General features: G+C 42.6%; 1 protein-coding gene across 8 annotated transcripts in view; it reads right to left on the bottom strand.

Annotated features, from left to right (window-relative positions):
• rtel1 (regulator of telomere elongation helicase 1) overlaps window positions 1-19,181 on the bottom strand; it is a 182,808-nt gene extending 163,627 nt beyond the window's left edge. For 5 of the 8 annotated variants that reach the window (XM_072240347.1, XM_072240390.1, XM_072240382.1 and 2 more), the window contains exons 1-3: window positions 19,100-19,181; window positions 13,057-13,166; window positions 8,553-8,748 (exon numbers count right to left, since the gene is read on the bottom strand). In XM_072240347.1, the coding sequence (XP_072096448.1) occupies window positions 8,553-8,748; window positions 13,057-13,158 (298 nt within the window). In that variant the 5' untranslated portion in view covers window positions 13,159-13,166; window positions 19,100-19,181. Of the gene's footprint in view, window positions 1-8,552; window positions 8,749-12,412; window positions 12,498-13,056; window positions 13,167-18,650; window positions 18,944-18,978; window positions 19,043-19,099 lie in introns of those variants that run through there. The other 3 variants (XM_072240367.1, XM_072240357.1, XM_072240376.1) reach the window with 3 other exon arrangements.
• Window positions 19,182-23,493: the final 4,312 nt, after the last annotated feature.

Genomic DNA, 23,493 nt, shown 5'->3' with positions numbered 1-23,493 from the left:
CTGAACGATGAATAACAGCTGTTTCAGAATGGGGAGGGGGAGGGGGAGGGTAAATTCTCAATTAAACTGGTGTGTTTTGCACAAGGAAGAAAAAGTAATTTAAAAGAATCAGTAACCTGCAATGTTGTTCTGTAAAGATAAAAGAGACCAGTAATATCAGCAAAAGCAGATGTGAATTTCAAACCCCCAGAACAAAAATATCATACACAATATAAAAAAATACATAAAATGCTTGAAATACTCTTTTCTCTTTTTATTGCACATCTGCAATCTTTTGTTTTCCTTTTTGGATTTTGCTTCCCCCCCCCCCCCCCCACATCCATATACTTGAGTAAATATGGACTTTTTTAATGGCTAAGAAAGTTAAAATTAACTCCATCTTTTCTCAATGAATAGGGTAATACCCACTAAAGACATATGACTTTCTGCTACCTTATGCAAGTGGTGTTTATTTGTGGATACATTGGATGCTGAGTTCTAGTAGACCATTTAAGTTACTTGAGAATTAATTCACCTACCATCTTCCACATAATTCTGCCTGACAGTCCTTCAAAATTAGTTATTTTTCTTTTCAAATTCAATGACTCATGGGATAGAATAGAATCATAGAAAGTTGAGCCAAGAAAACAACTCATTTACAGTCACCCTACTTTCCAGCTTTTGCAGAGTTTTTTACTGAGGTAAAAATGAAATACTAGAAGTCGAAAGTAAAACTGCAAACACTGGATATGCTCAGCTGGTCAGTGATATTGAGTAATTGTACCCCTTTTCTGTTTTATTATGTTATCAGCAGGTTAAAATGTACTTAAATCAGCCAATATTTAGTGAGATATTTTCTGTGCCAGGTCAGTTTAATTTTGAATTCTGCAGCTGTGCACTGAAACACAGAAGGTAGATTAAGCTGAAAATGAGCAGCCAGTGCATCTGATCCTCTGAGCCACTTACTGCTGAGTCCTGCGGCAGACACACAAAAGCCTTGATCCGAGGGTTAGAGTGAGTTTTTGGGTAGATGATTAATTTACACTTAAATGACTCTGGCCACCAGTCTCCTACTTGACAAAATACTGTGGATTGAGTTCACAACAATGTATTTCCTAAAAGCTGTGAATATCGGGATACTAGCCAGATGCTGCGGATGGAAGTGTGAAGTTTACAGGTAGTTTCGAAGACAGTATTATCTATACTTCATAATATTAATTGTCCTCTATGTTAGCACGTAAAATGCCAAATAAATGTATTGTGGATTTAACTTACATTCCTAAAGGCTGTGGATACCAACCCAGACATGTTGGCGTTGGAAGGAAAGGATGAAGTCAGAAGGTGTGATGTTTGTACGTAGCTTCAAAAGGAAGCATTGTCTATAACTTTTTAAGTAGTGATTGCCTTTGAGTTTAGCATATAAATATCAAGCCCACATTGGGCTAGCAGACCTTTCTACTGAAAGCGTCTCCATCCGTATGATGCCTGCTGCACCTTGTTGTGTTGGATAAAGAAGCTGCTTTGTATCTACCAGTGACTCTGTCTCTCCAGTGATTTCATCCACGCTACAACATTTGGTGTCAGGGGTGGGATACTTCGTGACCCGTCATGTGGCCAGCGCTCCTAGCAGTCTAAGTTGGTGAGTATTTTTCTAAAATAACACTCACACTTGGATCTGTTCGGTCGGTGGTGCACGGGACACAAGGTATCACAAACGTGGAAAGCTGAACTGGTAGATATAAAAGTATGTGTGTGTGTGTGTGTGTGTGTGTGTGTGTGTGTGTGTGTGTGTGTGTGTGTGTGTGTGTGTGTGTGTGTGTGTGTGCATGTATGTTTCTGTAAATGAGGAATCTTTGCATGTTAACTTGGTGAGACTTGGACCACCAGTTGCAAAAGCTGGTAACCAACAGTACGACCAGAATAGGGGCATGTATACTCGCTCAGGGAGCTGCATTTTAGTGCATGCGTTTGCAAGTGTGATGCTAATGAAGACAGCAGGCATCATGAGTTCAGGTACTCAAAAGTGGCAGACTGTGGAATACCTACTCTACGGTTTTATATTTTGCGTAGTGTGGGAATTAGTATGGAGATATCTCTGGGAGAGGTTTTACCCAGATAGATCTACCAGAATGGCACCTATTGAGGTCAGGCAACGTCAGGTTGAGAACCCTGTTGATCCGAGCCAGCCCTTGACCTTGATTACAACTATTCATACGCCCTACACCCCCGGGGAGAAACAGAGCATCTTGTCTGAGTTGCCCTCACTGTGGGAATTCAGAATACTGGCACAAGTTCCAGGAAGCGGTTGAAATTCACCAGATACACCCTAAAGATATACACGTGTAGGTAAAAGCGAAGTGCCCGAGGAATATGTGGGACAGGATGGACCAGGGGGTGCGGGATGCTACATGGGCAACTACTGGGAGCGCCAGTAATGAAGAAGGATATCGCTCCTTTAAAGGGGAAGTGAGGCAGCGGCTGGGGGGAGACGAGAGTAGCTGCCGAATGATAATGGCAGTGACCCAGAGGCTGACGAGACAGCCATGGATTATGCAGAACGTAAATATCGAGCACACGAGGAGTATTCAGGGTTTGATAATCCAGGGAGGGACGACCCAGTCTTCCTAAAAATGCTGAAGGAAGGCCTGAGCTCAGCCCACCAGGAAGTTTTAGATTTAGGCATAACGGTGGGGTCCAACTACTCTGCGATAGTTTCATGGGCCAGTGAGATAGACCAAAGAAAAGGCAAGAGAAATCGTAAAGTGGGTATAGTGGATCTAGCTGCTGTGATGTTCCGGAGAGTCTGTTTTGCTTGCCGGCAGCCAGGGCACCTAGCAAAGGACTGCCATACCAGTTATAAGACAGTGAAGGAGTTGATTTGCTACAGCTGTGGCCTGTTGGGACACAGCTGGAGACAGTGTCCAAAAGGGAGGGAGAAATCCCAGGCAAAGGTCACGGCAGACACCCAGTCACTCACCCCATCAGCAACCAGTCTGACTGTTGATCAGATCAAAGAGTTAGTAACAGCGCCTCTAAGGGCAGAAAAAGACGTGGCAGCGGGCTCCACTGCCAGCGCTGGTGACCTGCGGATATACACAACGGCATAGTTAGGGGGACGGCAATGCAATATGTTAGTGGACACAGGGGCATCGGTATCGATAACAGACTTACCCTTACCAACAACAGGACAGGCCAGTTATATCAGGGGTGTAGGAGGGAAAACAGTAAAAGCTGAAAGAAATGAGTCGCAAATACTAGAAATCGGGGGAGTGCAGCTTCCAGTGTATTTCTGGGTATGTACAAATAATGAGGGCAAGATCCTTAGAATAGACATCCTACGGGAAGCAGGAGCTGTTACAGATTCAGGAAAGGGAGAAATAATATGGACGAGTCAGCGGCAGCGAACGCATACAACCAACAGAATACACAACCTGCCTAGCATAGTCGCAGCTACCCCGATCACCAGAGACTGCAGCCCAGATGGGGTCTATGGATTACCTTGTCAGTAGTTCCCAGCAGTGTGGGCTACACACAAGCAAGATTGTGGTCGAGTAGAGATAAACCCAGTTAAAATAGAGGAGGGTCTGTATAAACCCCCTAAGCAGGACCCTATACAAACTGACACACTGACCGCTGTTCAGGGTATAGCGAAGGAACAAAAACACCAGGGGATACTCAGAGAGACTGTGACCATTCCAGAACATAAAGTTTTCCCAGCTCTTCCAAGGGCAGACATTACTGTGAATAAGGCAGCAAGGGAACAAGAGGGAATTGAAATTGCAAGGGTGCAGGAGAAAATGACAGAAGCCAGCCTAGTAAAATTATATGAAGAGGTAGAGGCAGAAGAGAAGGAAGAATGGAGGAGAAAAGGAGCAAAGGAGGGAACAGATGGGTGCTGGACACATGGGGAGGAAAGAGTCGCGGTGGCCCCACCCTGTATTAGACAGATACTACTGAAGTTATATCATGGGGTGATGCATCAGGGAAGGCACAGCATGATCACAACCCTCCGGCAGGACTGGTGGTGGCCAGGGATGGGCAGGGACGTTGAGAAATTCTGCCACCATTGTATCATTTGTGCCCAGCATAACCCTGGTAAGGGCAGAAAGCTACAGCTGACAAATCAGCCTCAGCTGAGGGGACGCTGGGAAAGTATCCGGATAGACTTCACAGAGCCCCTGTCAAAAAGCAGGGGGAAAAGTTACCATCTAGTAATTATGGATCACTTCACCCGGTGGGTAGAGGCTTTCCCAACAAGGGACTGCACCTCCCGCACCGCTGCATGAATCCTAGTTCAGGAAATCCTCACAAGGTGGGGAACCCCAGTTCAGGTGGATTCAGATCAGGGAGCACATTTCACGGGGAAAGTGATGAAGGAAATGTGCCGGCTGCTAGGGATTCGACAACGGTTCCACGTACCCTACCACCCCCAGAGTTCAGGGATGGTAGAAAGGATGAACCGAACAATCAAGAATATGGTAGCCAAAGCTATAGCCGAGACAGGAAAGACATGGGTTGATGTATTACCAGGAATCCTGATGAAATTGCGTGCAACTCCGAACAGCAATTTGGGTCTCAGCCCCTACGAATTATTGATGGGGCGAGCAATGCAACTCTCTTATGGGGTAATTATGGGTTGCGGGGAGCCTGGGGCTTACAGGGTAGAATGACACAATATGTGAAATACCTTTGTAACCAACTTTAAGTATTAAAGGACCTAGCGAAATAACAGCGAATCACTGATCAGAGAGAGCCAGGGGGAAAGGAGATAGTCCTTCCACAGCCCGGCAACCAAGTTATGGTGAGGGTGCTGCCGGAAAGGCCGGGGTTTGTCCCCAAGTGGATAGGACCACAGACGGTACTCTTAACTAATGATGTGCGTTTGTGTACAGACTCGGTGAGGCAGTCAGTGGAAACACTGGACCCAGATTAAAGCATACGACTCACCCTCTTGTTGCTCCCGCAGACAGAGTGCGGAACCAAATTTACCCAGTAACCATGTAATTACAGAGAACCTAAGAGAGGAACACCAGCTGGCCATGCCAGACCAGACCACAGCTGATGAAAACATACCCGGAGAAAACGCAAAGGCAGAAAAGGCCGAGAGCGTGGCAGAAGACACTGAGAGCATGTTGGAAAACCATGAATAGCCTGCTAAAGTAGTACTCTGTAAAGAAGGCTGGTTGCTGAAGGTAGATGATTAATTTTATAGCATAGTATAGAAATTTATTGGGAAATAGATGGGGAGGGATTTTTGAATTAAAGCAGAGACGGCAAGTTCCACCACTTCGATGGCATTTCAGACTGCACATGGCATCTGGAAGCGGTCACCCCCAGTCTGAGGAACTCGGCCCTTTTCAGCAGTTGAGCCAGTGATCGACCGAACAGTTCGGAAGGGGGTGCCACCTGGGAGAGGTCCTTGCAGACGTTTACATAGAGGCCACCCCAACCCCTTCCTGTACATCAATGAGAGAGCCTGTGGGTGCTCCTGGAAGGAGAGTCTCAGTGACCAGAGGATAAAGGGCTGAAGACAAAGGAATGTGATTAAACTGCAATCAGTATGCAGGGAAAGAGCTGACAGGCACACGGAAGGAGCCGCATTTCTAAAGACTTGGAACAGCCTCTCTGCTTAACATTTGGTAGGTAGCAATTAGGGAATGCTAGGATAGATATCGAGGCACACAAAATCGGGGGGGAATTTTGAGACAGGGCGTTTTTGCTGCCCTATTTGAGCAGATCCTCCTAGGTTGGCCTTTTCTGGTACAAATGTAATATTTTGTCCAGGAGGGCCAAGAGGAGGGACTGTTAGAGTGAGTTTTTGGGTAGATGATTCATTTACACTTAAATGACGCTGGCCACCAGTCTTCTGTTTGACAAAATACTGTGGATTGAATTCACAACAATGCATTTCCTAAAAGCTGTGAATATCGGGATACTAGCCAGACACTGCGGATGGAAGTGTGAAGTTTACAGGTAGTTTCGAAGACAGCATTATCTATACTTTATAATATTAATTGTCCTTTATGTTAGCATGTAAAATGCCAAATAAATGTATTGTGGATTTATCTTGCATTCCTTTAAGAATGTGGATTTTAGGCTGTGGATACGAACCCAGACATGTTAGCGTTGGAAGGAAAGGATGAAGTCAGTAGGTGTGATGTTTGTATGTAGCTTCAAAAGGAAGCATTGTCTATAACTTTTTAAGTAGCGATTGCCTTTGTGTTTAGCCTATAAATATCGAGCCCACATTGGACTAGCAGACCTTCCTACCGAAAACGTCTCTGTCTGTATGATCCCTGCTGTACCTTGTTGTGTCGAATAAAGAAGCTGCTTTGTATCTACCAGTGACTCTGTCTCTCCAGTGATTTCATCCAGGCTACAACATGAGCACTAAGATCCATCTTAGCCTGGTGGCTTTGCTTATGCAAAAAGGTCACCAACCTTTATTGCAAGGGTACATGCCTTATTTTTTTGCTTCATATTTATGTTTTTTTTAAATTCTTTTCCAATAGTTTGAGTTACTGTCATTTATTTAAACTATTTTAAAAAGTTTTAAGTGCCATTAAGAATGAAGCAGGGATTTAGGATCTGCTGCCTGAGGACACAAACTTGCTCTACAACCTTGTATCTCCATTTTCAAATTACAAAATGACTGCTGAGATTTTCTATCAGGATTGACTCAACAGTTGTAACTCTGATGGCCATCACAATGCAATATACTTACTCCAGAAGGTCATCAAAAGGGAATTTTAATTACATTTGATAGAACAAGTAAGTGACAGTGTTGGTAGCACTGATACTGGTGTACTATTGTAAGGAAATTAAGGAAAAAAATAAAGACAGGATTCCAATTTTAGCTCTGACTGCATTTTGTGTTGAAAAATGCACATTAATGGATGTCATGTGATAAATTCCACTTTGGTTCTTCAATGAGGCACCTACAGTGGCATGCAAAAGTTTGGGCACTCCTGGACAAAAAATTTCTGTTACTGTGAATAGTTAAGTGAGTAGAAGATGAACTGATCTCCAAAAGTCATAAAGTTAAAGATGAAACATTGTTTTCAACATTTTAAGCAAGATTAGTGTATAATTTTTGTTTTGTACAATTTTGCAGTGAAAAACAGGAAAGGAGCACCATGCAAAAGTTTGGGCACCCCAAGAGATTTGAGCTCTCAGGAAACTTTCACCAAGGTCTCAGACCTTAATTAGCTTGTTAGGGCTATGGCTTGTTCACAATCATTGTTAGGAAAGGCCAGGTGATGCAAATTTTAAAGCTTTATAAATACCCTGACTCATCAAACCTTGTCCCAACAATCAGCAGCCATGGGCTGGCTCTTCTAAGCAGCTGCCCAGCACTCTGAAAATTAAAATAAATGATGCCCACCAAGCAGGAGAAGGCTATATGAAGATAGCAAAGAATTTTCAGGTAGCCGTTTCCTCAGTTCGTAATGTAATTAAGAAATGGCAGTTAACAGGAACGGTGGAGGTCAAGTTGAGGTCTGGAAGACCAAAAACCCCCGTTTGACCGCAAAAGACCTTCAGGAAGATTTAACAGACTCTGGAGTGGTGGTGCACTGTTCTACTGTGCAGCGACACCTGCACAAATATGACCTCCATGGAAGAGTCATCAGAAGAAAACCTTTCCTGCGTCCTCACCACAAAATTCAGCGTCAGAAGTCTGTAAAGGAAAACCTAAACAAGCCTGATGCATTTTGGAAACAAGTCCTGTGGACTGATGAAGTTAAAATAGAACTTTTTGGCCACAATGAGCAAATGTATGTTTGGAGAAGAAAGGGTGCAGAATTTCATGACAAGCACACCTCACCAACTGTTAAGCACGGGGGGGGGGGGGGGATCGATCATGCTTTGGGCTTGTGTTGCAGCCAGTGGCATGGGGAACATTTCACTGGCAGAGGGAAGAATGAATTCAATTAAATACCAGCAAATTCTGGAAGCAAACATCACACCGTCTGTAAAAAAGCTGAAAATGAAAAGAGGATAGCTTCTACAACAGGATAATGATGCTAAACACACCTCAAAATCCACAATGGACTTCCTCAAGAGGCGCAAGCTGAAGGTTTTGCCATGGCCCTCACAATCCCCCAACCTAAACATCATTGAAAATCTGTGGATAGACCTCAAAGGAGCAGTGCATGCAAGACGGCCCAAGAGTCTCACAGATCTAGAAGCCTTTTGCAAGGAAGAATGGGCGAAAATCCCCCGAACAAGAATTGAAAGACTCTTAGCTGGCTACAGAAAGTGTTTACAAGCTCTGATTCTTGCCAAAGGGGGTGTTACTAAGTACTGACCATGCAGAGTGCCCAAACTTTTCCTTTTTTGTTATTTTGAAACTGTAAAAAATGGAAATAATAAAGTAATCTTGCTTAAAATATTAAAGAAATGTGTCATCTTTAACCTTATGCCTTTTGGAAATCAGGTCATCCTTTACTCGCTTAGCTATTCACAGTAACTGAAATTGTGACCAGGGCTGCCCAAACTTTTGCATGCCACTGTATCATGTGCAACTAATATAACAGATGGGAGAAAGGAAGCAAGGTAAAAGTTGATCTTACCCAAGTCAGCATCTACAGATCCACTTCCCCATGAAGACAGAGGCCTGTTATTGAAAAGTTCATCACCATTTAACTTCTGAGCTATTTTATTTGCTGAAATACTGTCTCTTAAATGTTGCCTCCAGGCCAGGGAAGCACACAAAAGACAAAGTGTTTTTCCTGTCCCTGTAGGGCTTTCCAGAACTCCATTCACTTTCTGTAAAATAAAAACAGAATATATAATTTTCCACAGTACATTGTTCCACCAATAGAAACACCTCCAAACAATCTTCACAAAGAGATCCACAACAATCTGTGAAACTAATTTATTGAGAGAAACCTCTAAATATACAGCAGATCACCTTTAGACTGGAGCAGAAAGCTCAAGAAAGGATTGGAGAGTATGGCCACGTGCAATAGGAATCGATGTGAAAGGTGAGGGGATTAATGGATTAAAAATATTATATATGAATGCATGAAATATAAGAAATAAAGTGGATGAGCTTGAGGCGCAGTTGGAAATTGGCAAATATGATGTTGTAGAAATAACAGAGACATGACTGCAAGAGGCCCAGGGCTGGGAAATGAATATTCAAGGATATACATCCTATCGAAAGGACAGACAAGTGGGCAGAGGGGGTGGAGCGGCTCTGTTGGTTAGGAACGAAATTCAGTCCCTTGCGAGGGGTGATATTGAATCAGGAGATGTAGAGTCTGTATGGATAGAACTGAGAAATTGTAAGGGCAAAAAGACCCTAATGGGAGTTATCTACAGGCCCCCAAACAGTAGCCTGGATATAGGGTGCAAGTTGAATCAAGAGTTAAAATTGGCATGTCGCAAAGGTAATGCTACGGTTGTTATGGGGGATTTCAACATGCAGGTAGAATGGGAAAATCAGGTTGGTACTGGACCCCAAGAAAGGGAGTTTGTGGAGTGCCTCCGAGATGGATTCTTAGAGCAGCTTGTACTGGAGCCTACCAGGGAGAAGGCAATTCTGGATCTAGTGTTGTGTAATGAACTGGATTTGATAAGGGAACTCGAAATAAAGGAGCCATTAAGAGGTAGTGACCATAATATGATAAGTTTTCATCTACAATTTGAGAGGGAGAAGGGAAAATCGCAAGTGTCAGTATTACAGTTGAACAAAGGGGACTATGGAGCCATGAGGGAGTTGCTGGCCAAAGTTGGCTGGAAAGATTACCCTAGCAGGGATGACAGTGGAACAATAATGGCAGGTATTTCTGGGAATAATACAGAAGGTGCAGGATCAGTTCATTCCAAAGAGGAAGAAAGGTTCTAAGGGGAGTAAGGGGCGACCATGGCTGACAAGGGAAGTCAAGGACAGTATAAAAATAAAAGAGAAGAAGTATGACATAGCAAGGATGAGTGGGAAGCCAAAGGATTGGGAAACTTTTAAAGAGCAACAGAAGATAACTAAAAAGGCAATATGGGGAAAAAAGATGAGGTGGGGAGAAAAGATGAGGTACGAAGATAAGCTAGCCAAGAATATAAAGGAGGATAGTAAAAGCTTCTTTAGCTATGTGAAGAGGAAAAAATTAGTTAAGACCAAAGTTGGGCCCTTGAAGACAGAAACGGGTGAACTTATTATGGGGAACAAAGAAATGGCAGACGAGTTGAACAGGTACTTTGGATCTGTCTTCACTAGGGAAGAGACAAACGATCTCCCAGATGTAATAGTGGCCAGAGGACCTAGGGTAACGGAGGAACTGAAGGAAATTCACATTAGGTAGAAAATGGTGTTGGATAGACTGATGGGACTGAAGGCTGATAAATCCCCAGGGCCTGATGGTCTGCATCCCAGGGTACTTAAGGAGGTGGCGCTAGAAATCATGGATGCATTGGTAATTATTTTCCAATGTTCTATAGATTCAGGATCAGTTCCTGTGGATTGGAGGGTAGCTAATGTTATCCCACTTTTTAAGAAAGGAGGGACAGAGAAAATGGGGAATTATAGACCAGTTAGCCTGACATCAGTGGTGGGAAAGATGCTGGAGTAAATTATAAAAGATGAAATAGCAGCATATTTGGATAGCAGTAACAGGATCAGTCCAAGTCAGCATGGATTTACGAAGGGGAAATCATGCTTGACTAATCTTCTGGAATTTTTTGAGGATGTAACTCTGAAAATGGACAAGGTGAATGTAGTGTAGTGTCCCTAGACTTTCAGTAAGCCTTTGATAAGGTCCCACATAGGAGATTAGTGGGCAAAGTTGGAGCACATGGTATTGGGGGTAGGGTACTGACATGGATAGAAAATTGGTTGGCAGACAGGAAACAAAGAATAGGGATTAACGGGTCCCTTTCAGAATGGCAGGCAGTGACTAGTGGGGTACCGCAAGGCTCGGTGCTGGGACCGTAGCTATTTACAATATACATTAATGATTTAGATGAAGGAGTTAAAAGTAAAATAAGCAAATTTGCAGATGAAACAAAGCTGGGTGGCAGTGTGAAATATGAGGAGGATGTTATAAGAATGCAGCGAGGCTTGGACGGGTTGGGTGAGTGGGCAGATGCAGTTTAATGTGGATAAATGTGAGGTTATCCACTTTGGTGGCAAGAACAGGAAAGCAGATTACAATCTGAATGGTGTCAAGTTAGGAAAAGGGGAAGTACAACGAGATCTAGGTGTCCTTGTTCATCAGTCACTGAAAGTAAGCATGCAGGTACAGCAGGAACTGAAGAAAGCTAATGGCATGTTGGCCTTCATAACAAGGGGAGTAGAGTATAGGAGCAAAGAGGTCCTTCTGCAGCTGTACAGGGCCCTGGTGAGACCACACCTAGAGTACTGTGTGCAGTTTTGGTCTCCAAATTTGAGGAAGGACTTTCTTGCTATTGAGGAAGTGCAGCGTAGGTTCACAAGGTTAATTCCCGGGATGGCGGGACTGTCATATGTTGAAAGATTGGAGCGACTGGGCTTGTATACACTGGAATTTAGAAGGATGAGAGGGGATCTGATTGAAACATACAAGATTATTAAGGGATTGGACACTCTTAGAGGCAGGAAATGTGTTCCCAGTGTTGGGGGAATCCAGAACCAGAGGCCACAGTTTAAGAATAAGGGGTAGGCCATTTAGAACAGAGTTGAGGAAAAACTTTTTCACCCAGGGAGTTGTGGATCTGTGGAATGCTCTGCCTCAGAAGGCAGTGGAGGCCAATTCTCTGGATGCTTTCGAGAAAGAGTTAGATAGAGCTTTTAAAGATAGTGTAGTCAAGGGATATAGGAAGAAGGCAGGAACGCAGTACCAACTGTGGATGATCAGCCATGATCACAGTGTATGGTGGTGCTGGCTCGAAGGACTGAATGGCCTACTCCTGCACCTATTGTCTATTGGTAGTTTCTGCCCTTTACTCAGCCAACAAAATTGAAAAGCCCCCGAAATGCATCTATACTTTCACCATAGTGTAGCTGTTAGCGCATGCTATTACGGCTTGGGTGAGGGGGAGTGGTGTTGAAGATTGGAGTTCAATTTGTGCCCCGTCTGTAAGGAGTTGTACATTTTCCTCACGACTGCTGGGTTTTCTCCTGGTGCTCCGGTTTCTTCCCACAATCCAAGATGTAACAGTTAGTAGGGTAAGTGATTCCTGTAAATTGTCCTGTGATTAGGCTAGTGTTAAATAGGTGGGCTGCTGGATGGCATGGCTTGTTGGCCCTGATAGGCCTGTTCTGTTCTGCATCTCTAAATAAATAAATGAAGTGTGAAGCAGAGATATTGTACCCTAGTTCTTATTTCAGGCTAAATTAGGTACGATATTACCTGTGACCAACCACAGTGATGATGGAAAACATCAGAGCCATGAACACCAACTTTGATAGGAAATATCTTGCACACAATGCAATGTTCTTTGTGTATGTACTTACATAAAAGGTATGTCCACAATTCAGTATAAAACTGTCCAGATTATGAACAGCTGGTCCATTAATGCTCATTGTCCTCAGGCAGCAACTGTTAGTTTAAAAAGTCATTATGACTGATTGCATAGAGATTAAAATATGGCACTAACTATAAGTGCTTTTTAATTCTGTGCCCTATCACCCTTCACACGAAAAGCCAAATGGCAAATGTAGTACAAGGTGATAACTAGACTAACTTCAATTATGTGATTTATTAAATTATGTGAAACACGATTATAGGTTCTCATTTTGACCCAGGACCAGACCTAACAAACCAACATGATCTACTTTTAATCCTCAGCGCTGCATCAGATCCAGAGTAACAATTACTTTGTTCTCCTTACAATTGCATACATGAAATAACATTAAACAATCTTAAATCTATATTATCAGCTAGATATTAGGTTTGTCAGGAGACAGGTGGGAGGAAAATCATTTTTATGATTTGACATACTGCAATAACTATGTATACACTAAAATTTAACAGTATCTTAGTTTCACTGAATGAACAAACCACAATGCATCGTGTTTGAAAATATGTTTTAATACTAGAAGGAAAACAGTGAAATCGTTGCTGAATAATATGTAATACAGTATATCTAGCTTATTACCTTTTGTAGGCATTCTATCACCTTGGACATATAATCTTCCTGGCATTTATAGGGAATATATGGAAAATCAATACTAATCCCATCAAGCTGGATTTGGGGCATCTTGGTTACTAAAAGAGAATAAACAAAAACAAAATGTAAACAAAATGCACAGTGTTATTCAGGTTCTCTTTTTCAGCTTTCCAAATTTACTCCATGGTAATAGTGTTCAATTCTTTTTTTGATTAAAAGCAAATTCTGTTCACTGTCTTAACTAGTGAAATATACAAAGGAAGTTACAGTAAGGTCAGAAGCACATTAAAACATACGAAAATAAACAGCAGTGATGTTCCACATCTATTCAACTCCAAATTAACTGTAGTGTGTGTGATATCTGTACTCATACAATCTTGAATGCATTCCAAAACATGCAAACTTGTACTTCAACTACATTACTATAAACAGTAACAGTGTGCTGCTAAACATATTCCAATTTTTATTTACAGGAGAAAGTCTGCAGATACTGGAAATCCAAAGCAACATATTCAAAACGCTGCAGGAGCTTGGCAGGTCAGGCAGCATCTATGGAAAAGAGTAAACAGTCCCTACGTTTCATTGCCAAAACATTCTGTAACCATGGAACACCTCTGCAAAAAAGTGGTTCAATGTCTCTAATCATACATTTGTATTCACAAACAATTATGAAACCCGGAACTTCTGTATTACGGAATAACAAAGTAGCTTTAGCAAGTAAAGAGGCCTTTTGCCCTGTCAAATCTGTATTGACTCAATGTTTGAGCAGTCTATCATTTTGTCCTTAAATCCAAGGTTCAAAGTACATTTTTTATCAAATATGTATAAATCATACAACCTTGAGATTCATCTGCTTACAGGCAGCCACAAGAAACCCGAAGGAACCCAATTTAATAAAAAGACCAACATCCAATGCACAGAGAGAAAAAAAACAAATCATGCAAACAATGAAGGAAGCACCAGCGTTCAGAAAGAAATTGAACCCATAAACCCGAAGCCTGCACAGCTAGAGTAAGTCCATATCTTTCTCAGTTCATCACACAGTAGGGCAAATCGTCACGAAGCTCACTGGCACTAAGCCTGGAGCAAGGGGAGCACGGCACAGCCTTCAGCGCTAAGGAGAGCTGATTAAAATGTCGCAGAGCGGAACTAGCCCCGACCCTCACCTCCAGTCCCAACACCCTGACTTTTCAGTCCATCTGGACACGGCATCAGAATCAGGTTTATTTTCACCGCCATGTGACGTGAAATTCATTAACTTAGCAGCAGCAGTTCAATGCAATACATAATCTAGCAGAGAGAGAAAAAAATAATAAAACATAATAATAAATAAACAAGTAAATCATGTATATTGAATAGATTTTTTAAAATGTGCAAAAACTGAAATACTGTATATTAAAAAAAAGTGAGGTAGTGTCCAAAGCTTCAATATCCATTTAGGAATCAATGGCAGAGGGGTAGAAGCTGTTCCTGAATCGCTGAGTGTGTGCCTTCAGGCTTCTGTATCTCCTACCTGATGGTAACAGTGAGAAAAGGGCATGCCCTGGGTGCTGGAGGTCCTTAATAATGGATGCTGCCTTTCTGAGACACTGCTCCCTAAAGATGTTCTGGGTACTTTGTAGGCTAGTGCCCATGATGGAGCTGACTAGATTTACAACCTTCTGCAGCTTCTTTCGGTCCTGTGCAGTAGCCCCTCCATACCAGACAGTGATGGCATTTAAGCTGCCCAAGCACCGGGTTGTCCCCTACACTAGGACCCGAGACCTGCAAAACACTCTGTGCTGACCTGTACTTGACGTTTCCAAATCGGCCCAGTGCTTAGATGGCTCCAACCTCACTCTCGATTCAGGTGGATGGGTTCAGGAAAAACTCTGCTCCAACTTTTGTCAACTCTGCTTGCTCCAACTCCATCTCTGACTCCAACTCGAACATGGCTCGACCTTGTTCCAGCCACTCCAACATGCCTCGACTACGCTCTGACTCTGCCTCGCACCCACACGCCTCAATCCTCGGATCAATCTCGCCTCTTCATTGCGGTGATCGGTTACAACAATTTTCCACATAAAGAGCATTATTAATAGAGTATTTAGTTCTATTTCTTGCTTTGAAAACTGCCAGTAAGCTTTCGCCCACCTTCAGTAGCACCATTGTAAACCTGCAAATTCTTTCCTTTCAGATAATTATCAAGTTCTCTTTTAAGCACTGCAAACAAACCTGTTTCTGCCTACTATGAAACCCTAAACTTATCAGGAACAGCTTCTTCCCCTCCAACTTCAGAATTCTGGATGGACAATGAATCCGGGAATACTACCTCACTATTTTTTTCTCTCTTTTTGCACCACTTACTTAATTTAACTTTTTTTTAATATATGCCTCCTATTGTGATTTAGTTTTTTTATGTATTGCAATATAGAGCTGCTGCAAAACAACAAATTTCACAACATATGAAGTGATATTAAACCTGATTTTGATAAAGACCTACAAAAGTGAAAATGTCACTTTTCATTCATTTATCAGTCACCTTCATCTTACATCCTCATCCTCTTCTGCCATTGGGAACTGGCTCTATCTAATTTATATATGGCCTGTCATATCTCTGTTCACATGAAGTCCGAAAGCACAGAATTCTTTGAATAAATCTCTTCAGCAACCCCCCTCATGCCTTCACCTTTTTCTGATAGTGTGACATTCAGAACTGGACCCCATATACCACATCAAAGTCTTACAAAGGTTCATCATGACCTCCCAGTTATTGTGTATGATAACAATGAATAAAGACAAGGATCTTAGCTGTTCTGTCCTGCCACTTTCAATGAACAATGCAGATAAAATCTCAAGATATTCTGCCTGTATTCCTCTTCTCATTCTCCCTACCAAACTGTGACAATGTGCATTTCTCAGCATGAATTTTCTTCTCTCAGCTACCCATCCCATCTATTAGCAAGTCAATTATGACACATGTAACAGTTCACTATGCCACGTTTTATATCATCTGCAACTTGTAGACCAAGTCCTGTACACCCGTCATCATATACACCTGACATCTGTTGCAATAATTGTCAAACTCTGACAACTCAATTTTGTTAATACACTGGAAAGGATATTCGCCTTCAGTTGCGTGTCCAAATTGTGCAACATACAATTTTTTGGAAAGAGTTCAGTGTGTTACTCATAATAACTTGTAACCATTGATAAATTTTTTACCCTGTAGAATTGATAGCAGAGAAATGGACTTTGGAGCAACCGACCTTGTCTTTTGTTTAAAATTGCCCTTAGCCCTGGTATTCTGATCACCTCTTTCTACACTCTACTTGTACTGAACCTAATTTGCCATCTCTTATCTGTTCGATGAGCATACCTAAAGTGCCATAGATTGGTGCTAACAGTGAAATTTATATTCTAGCCAATCCACCTCTACAAAATACCGTCTGCTCCACGTTGTCAATGCCATCTCAGAATCAGGTTGATTATCACTGACTCAGATGATGTGAAATTTGTTTATTTGTGGCTTCAGTACAGCGACATGGTAGCGTAGTGATTAGCACAGCTTGGGGCGTTCCAAGTTCGGAGTTCAACTCTGGTACCATCTGTAAGGAGTTTTTACGTTCTCCCTGTGACCACGTGGCTTTCCTCCAGGCACTCCAGTTTCCTCCCAGAGCTCAAGCCATACCAGTTAGCAGGCTATTGGTCACTGTACATTGTCCCATGATTGGGCTACGGTTAAATAGGTGGATTGCTGGGTGGTGATTCTGTGCTGTTTCTCTTAATAAATAAAAATAAAAAGACATAGCTACCACACATTACAAAGGTAGTGTTCACAGACTGTTCCGAAATCGGATAGCAGAGGGGAAGAAACTATTTCTGTATTACTGAGTGCAGGTCTTCAGGTTCCTACACCTTATCCCCATTAGTAGGAACATGTTCCAGAAGCGGAGGTTCCAGTGATATATGCTGGGCTCTTGAGGTATTGCCTCTTGAAGAGGCCCTCAATAGTGGCAAAGGTTGTGCCCATGACGGACCAGCTTGAGTCTATAGCCCTCCGCAGCCTTTTGTAACCCTGTGCACTGGAGGATAGGTGTCATGCGGTCACTCAGAATGTCTAACACAAAATACTCCGCAGATGCTGGGGTCAAAGCAACACTCACAACATGCTGGAGGAACTCAGCAGGTCAGGCAACATCCGTGGAAATGATCAGTCAACATTTCGGGCCGGAACCCTTCGTCAGAAGGGTCCTGACGAAGGGTTCCGGCCCGAAACGTTGACTGATCATTTCCACGGATGCTGCCCGGCCTGCTGAGTTCCTCCTGCGTGTTGTGAATGTTACTCAGAATGTCTACATCATTATGGTTCAAACTGTTATTCCAGCAGAGATTCAAGCATCACTTTTAGAAAGTATGAGAACATTAGTTCATGGACAGGCACGAGACCGAGACTTGAACTCAGAGTGAATGAGAGGACAAGAGAATTAGAAATGGGGCGCTCAACACTGTTCCCTCAAATTTGTAATGACCCGTGTGCACAAAAATCTTGTGCTGTGCATTTTTTTGCCCAGTGACAACAACATGTGCGCACTGAATAATTTCTTCAATTAAGAACAGTACAAATAAGCCAGTTCTAAAATCCGCAGACAATTCATCACGAACTCCACTTTGTCAACAACGTCCACACGAAAAACTGGAAAAGGAAATGTGATTGTGTACAATTGTTAAATACAGTTAACATGCCAACAAGATAAAAGATGACAATCTTTCGTGTGCAGTTTAAATTCCTGTGTGCTAGTAGCAAAAGATGTGCTTGCGCGCACACCTTAAAGAGGGAACATTGGCACTCAGGCAGTAGGAGTGAAGGATCACAAGGGATAATAGTTTCACTGGAAAGAGAAAACTGGAGAAAGTTGCAGTACTCAACATTTGCTGAAGAACCCGGATCAGAATGAGAGCAATGGGTAATGAAAGAGGTCTTGAGAGCCACAAGAATTATGCACCAGCTTGCTGGTTTTGTGAAATCTTTCTGTTATGATCAATGTTTTCCATCGCCCAGTTATGCATTTCATTGATCTGATAGTTACATCCCAGAGAGAAACAAAGTCCAATGAGATTATTTTGACTGGTGACACAAACTTCAATCTCTGTAATGTATGCTTTCCATGCCAGACACAGTAAGACTTCCTTCCTTTTCCACCAATGTGACTTAGCATTGGTGGAAAAGTTGTCTCTAGCACTCACATACTCATCCTTTCTCACCAAACACCTTGTGACATAGCTTTGATTTGGCAACAAAGGTGATGACCACATTCTCATTCTTCCACTGCAACAACTCCCCTCTGACCTCAGCATTGTGTCCTAAGAAAAACTATGTCACAATCTTCAATATCTTTTCCATACTTAATGGCATTTTACATACTCCCTCAAAAGGTCATATTAAATTTACATTACTCTGTTCTCAATTCCATCCCTCTAAATGGCCTCTCATATCACTTGCTCAGACGCATCTCCAGTCATTCCACGTACAGACCAAATGCTTGTGGACACACACTTTTCCAGCCCATCTCCACATCCACAACATCACTATTATTACTGACCTGTTTCTTTATCCTCACACGAACTACTGCCTTTCTTTCACAGGAGCAAGATCCCATACTCACACAGGAGCTTCCATGTGCGTTCAGTAAAGGAAGCATCATTTGAAGGGAAACAAGGCTCATTGACAGTGGCAACAATGCAGAGATCATGCATGTTAATTTTAAAAGAATTACATACACACTCAATATACTGCAAAAATAAATTCAGCAATGCAAATACATGGCATAAATGGAATGTAATCATGATTAGAATCAACAGAGGTTTCACGCACATTGGGAATTTGCTGCTGAATTAAAAGTGCCACTAGTTTAAAATTCACAAGATTACCCTAGGGAGGATCTGCGGTACACCTGCAAAAGAAATCGCTTCTTAAACTACTCAAAAATGATCGCTGGTAAAGGCGGAAGGGCTTCGCTAACAGCGTAAATTACATCAAGGCGCGACTAACCTCCAATTCAAATTGAATCTCCGGCTCCGCGGCCCAAATCCGACTGCCGGACCAAAGGAGCGCACTCGCCGCCTTGAGCGCCCCCTACTGGTCAACAGGTGTTCTCCAGCAGTCCTCCCAAACTCTCGCCTCTTTAGCGGCCCCTACTGGATGAACAGGTCTGCTCCGGCGGTCCTCTCAGGTCGCCGCTGCCTTTAGCGCCCCCAGTCGACTGTTTCCCTTACTCTGAGCTGTGAGTTAAACTCAGCTGTTGGCAGCTCTCTTCTCCGTTTAATACATAATTAACTAAGTATTTCAAATAGAGAGCAAAAGAAAGAAAAATAGTAGTGCTTGTGAGGTAGTGTGCATGGGTTAATCGTTGGAAGAGGGGAAGAACTGTTCCTAACACTTTGAGTGTGTGTCTTCAGGCTCCTGAACCTCTGAGGAGAAAGGGGTATGTCCTGGGTGATGCGGGTGCTTAAAGACAGAAATCACCTTTTGAAGATGACCTGTATGCTGGGAGGCTAGTGCATCTGTCTGCAGCTGGAAAAAATCCTGTGCAGTGGCCCCTCCACACCAGATGGTGAGAATGCTCTCCATGGTACATCTATAGAAATTTGCCTGAGACTTTGGTGACTTACTAAGTACCCTAAAACTCCTAATGAAATACAGCCACTGGTGTGCCTTCTTTGTAATTGCATCAATATGTTGAGCCCAGAATAGATCTTCAGCAATGTTGACAACTAGGAACTTGAAATTGCTCACCCTTCAGAACATAGAAACATAGAAATCTACAGCACATTACAGGCCCTTTGGCCCACAATGTTGTGCTGACCATGTAACCTACTCTAGAAACAGCCTAGAATTTCCCTACAACATAGCCCTCTATTTTTTTCTAAGCTCCATGTACCTATCTAAGTATCTTAAAAGATCCTATTGTATACGCCTCTACCACCGTCGTTGGCAGTGCATTCCATACACCCATCACTCTGTGTGAAAAACATACCTCTGACATACTCCTTGTACCTATTTCCAAGCACTTTAAAACTATGCCCCCTTGTATTATCCATTTCAGCCCTGGGGAAAAAGCCTCTGGCTATCCACACTATCAATGCCTCTCATCATCTTGTACACCTCTATCAGGTCACCTCTCATCCTCCGTCACTCCAAGGAGAAAAGACCAAGTTCACTCAACCTTTTCTCATATCTCTCATATCTAAACTCCCCAATCCAGGCAACATCCTTGCAAATCTCTTCTGCACTGTCTCTGTAGTATCCACGTCCTTCCTGTAGTGGTGACCAAAACAGAACACAGTACTCCAAGTGGGGTCTAACTAAGGCCTTATATAGCTTTAACATGACCTCACAGCTCTTGAACTCAGTCCCATGGTTGATGAAGGCCATCACATCATATGGTTTCTTAACAACACTGTCAACCTGCACAACAGCTTTGAATGTCCTATGGACACGGACCCTAAGATCTCGCTGATCCTCCACACTGCCAAGAGTCTTAACATTAATATTATATTCTGTCTTCTAAATTTGACCTACTGAAATGAACCACTTCACACTTATCTGGGTTAACTCCATCTGCCACTTCTCAGCCCAGTTCTGCATCCTATTGATGACCCACTGTAACCTCTGACAACCCTCCACACTATCCACAACACCCCCAACCTTTGTGTCATCAGCAAATCTACTAACCCACCCTTCAACTTCCTCTTCCAGGTCATTTATAAAAATCACAAAGAGATGGGGTACCAGAACAGATCCCTGCGGAACACCACTGGTCACTGACCTTCATGCAGAATACGAACCATCTACAACCACCCTTTTGCCTTCTGTGGGCAAGCCAATTCTAGATCCACAAAGCAAGGCCTATGTGGATCACATGACTCCTTACTTTCTGAATGAGCCTTGCATGGGGAACCTTACTGAAATCCATATACACTGCATCCACTGCTTTATCTTCATCAATGGGTTTTGTTATATCTTCAAGAATTCAATCAGGCTCATAAGGCACAATCTGCTCTTGACAAAGCTATGCCGACTGATCTATCTCCAGCTGATCTATCTCCTGTACATCTTCTCGTCACTTTCTTTTACTGGCATGAATTGGATGTCTACTGGTATTAATTGTAAATTAGCTATTTTGTTCCTCTCCATATGGGAGCAGAAATGGAAATGAAAAATCGCTTTCCTTTTAATAACCACAATGCACAAGAATTAATAAAGTTCAAAATAAATTTATTATTAAAGTACATATACATTACCATATACAATGCTGAGATTCATTTTCATGTGGGCAATCACAGTAAATACAAGGAGCACAGCAGAATCAGTGAAAGACCACACCCAACAGGGCAGACAGTAACCAATGCACAAAAAATTGAACGGTGTAAATACAAAAAGAGAAATAATAATACATAAATAAACAAATAATCAATAAATATCAAGAATATGAAATGAAGAGTCCTTGAAAGTGAGACTGTAGGTTGCGGGAACATTTTAGTGTCAGGGCAAGTGAAGCGGAGTGAAGTTATCCCCTTTGGTTCAAGAGAGTGATGGTTGAGGTGTAATAACTGTTCCTGAAAGTGGTGGTGCAGGTCCAAATGCTCCTGCCCCTTCCTCCTGATGGCAGCAGTGCGAAGAGATCATGGCCTGGATGGTGGGGGCCCGTAATGATCGATGCTGATTTTGTGCAGTGGTGCTCCATGTAGATGTGCTCAATGTTGGGGAGGGCTTTACCTATGAAGGACTGGCCTGTATCCACTACCTTTTGTAGACTTTTCTGGACAAGGGTATTGGTATTTCCATCTTCTGCAGTTAATGAGACGATCAGTCAATATACTCTCCACCACACATCTGAAGAAGTTTGTCAAAGTTTTAGATGACATTCAGAACCTTCACAAACTTCTGAGAAAGTAGAGGCACTACTGTGCTTTCTTCATAATGGTACTAAATGCAGGAACCAGGATAGATCCTCTGAAATGAAAACACCAAGGGATTTAAAGTTGCTGACCATTTCCACCTCTGATCCCCTGATGTAACAGCATCATGCTAACACTATCAGTGAGAACATTATGTCTGGTTCCACCACTGTAGTTTATTTTGCCTGTCTTGTGGTGATGACAAATCAGCATAGGACGGAGATTGAAAATCTGGTTGAGTGGTGCCACAACAACAGCCTCTTACTCAATGTCAGCAAGACCAAGGAGGTGAGTATTGACTACAGGAGGAGGAAATCAGAGATCCATGAGCTAGGCCCCACCGGGGGATCAGAGGTGGAGAGGGTCACAAATTCATATTCTTCAATGTTATAATTTGAGTGGATCTATCATTTTAGTGCAATTATAAAGAAAGCATGGCAGCACCTCTGCTTCCTCAGAAATTTGCGAAGATTTGGCATGATATCTAAAGCTTTGATGGACTTCTATAGATGTGTAGTGGAGAGTATATTGACTGGCTACATCACAGCCTGGTATGGAAGCACCAATGCTTTTGAATGGAACATTCTGCAAAAAGTACTGGATGCAGCCCAGTCGATGGTGGGTTAAGCCCTCTCCACCATTGAGCATGTCTACATGGAGTGTTGTCGCAGGAAAGCAGCATCCATCACCAGGGGCCCCCACCACTCAGGCCGTGCTTTCTTCTCAAGAAGGTGACACAGGAGCTTGAGGATGCATACCACCAGGTTCAGGAGCAATTATTACTTCTCATCCATCAGGCTCCCGGGCCAGAAGGGATAACTTCACTCAATTTCACTCTCCTCCATCACTGAACAGTTCACACAACCTGTGGGCTTACTTTCAAAGACTCTTCATCTCATGTTATAGATATTTATTGTTTATTTATTCATTGCTTTTTTTTGTATTTGAACAGCTTGATGTCTTTTGCACATTGGTTGTTTGTCCTTCCCGTTTTTTGCAGTCTTTCCTTGATTCTATTACGTTTCTTGGATTTACTGAATATGCCCACAAGAAAATGAATCTCAGGGTTGTATACAGTGACATATACAAACCTATAAAATATATTCACTCCCCCTTGGAAGTTTTCATGTTTTATTGTTTTCCAGTGTTGAATCACAGTGGATTTAATTTGGCTTCTTTTGACACTGATGAACAGAAAAAGACTCTTTCATGTCAAAGTAAAAACAGATCTCTGCAAAGTGATCTAAAGTAATTAGAGATGTAGTGCCCTGTTTCACATCTTTACTGTTACGCTGTAGGTATTTCATTTAGCAGCTCTGTAAGAGCTGTTCGTTCTGCTTTCAGCCTGTTTGGGTCATTGTTGAAAATAAGGGATGATGTGGGATGTGTGCCATCCAATTAGTGGGAGGTTTTTCTTGGTGACGCTGGGGTGACCCAGTCACAGCATACAATCTGGTGGGAGACCCGTTTGTTCGAGGTGGTTTG

Source organism: Mobula birostris, chromosome 2 (assembly GCF_030028105.1).
Source record: "Mobula birostris isolate sMobBir1 chromosome 2, sMobBir1.hap1, whole genome shotgun sequence".
Classification (NCBI taxonomy): domain Eukaryota; kingdom Metazoa; phylum Chordata; class Chondrichthyes; order Myliobatiformes; family Myliobatidae; genus Mobula; species Mobula birostris.
The sequence above is the reverse complement of the archived record's forward strand: the minus strand, read 5'-3'. Positions and strand labels throughout refer to the sequence as shown.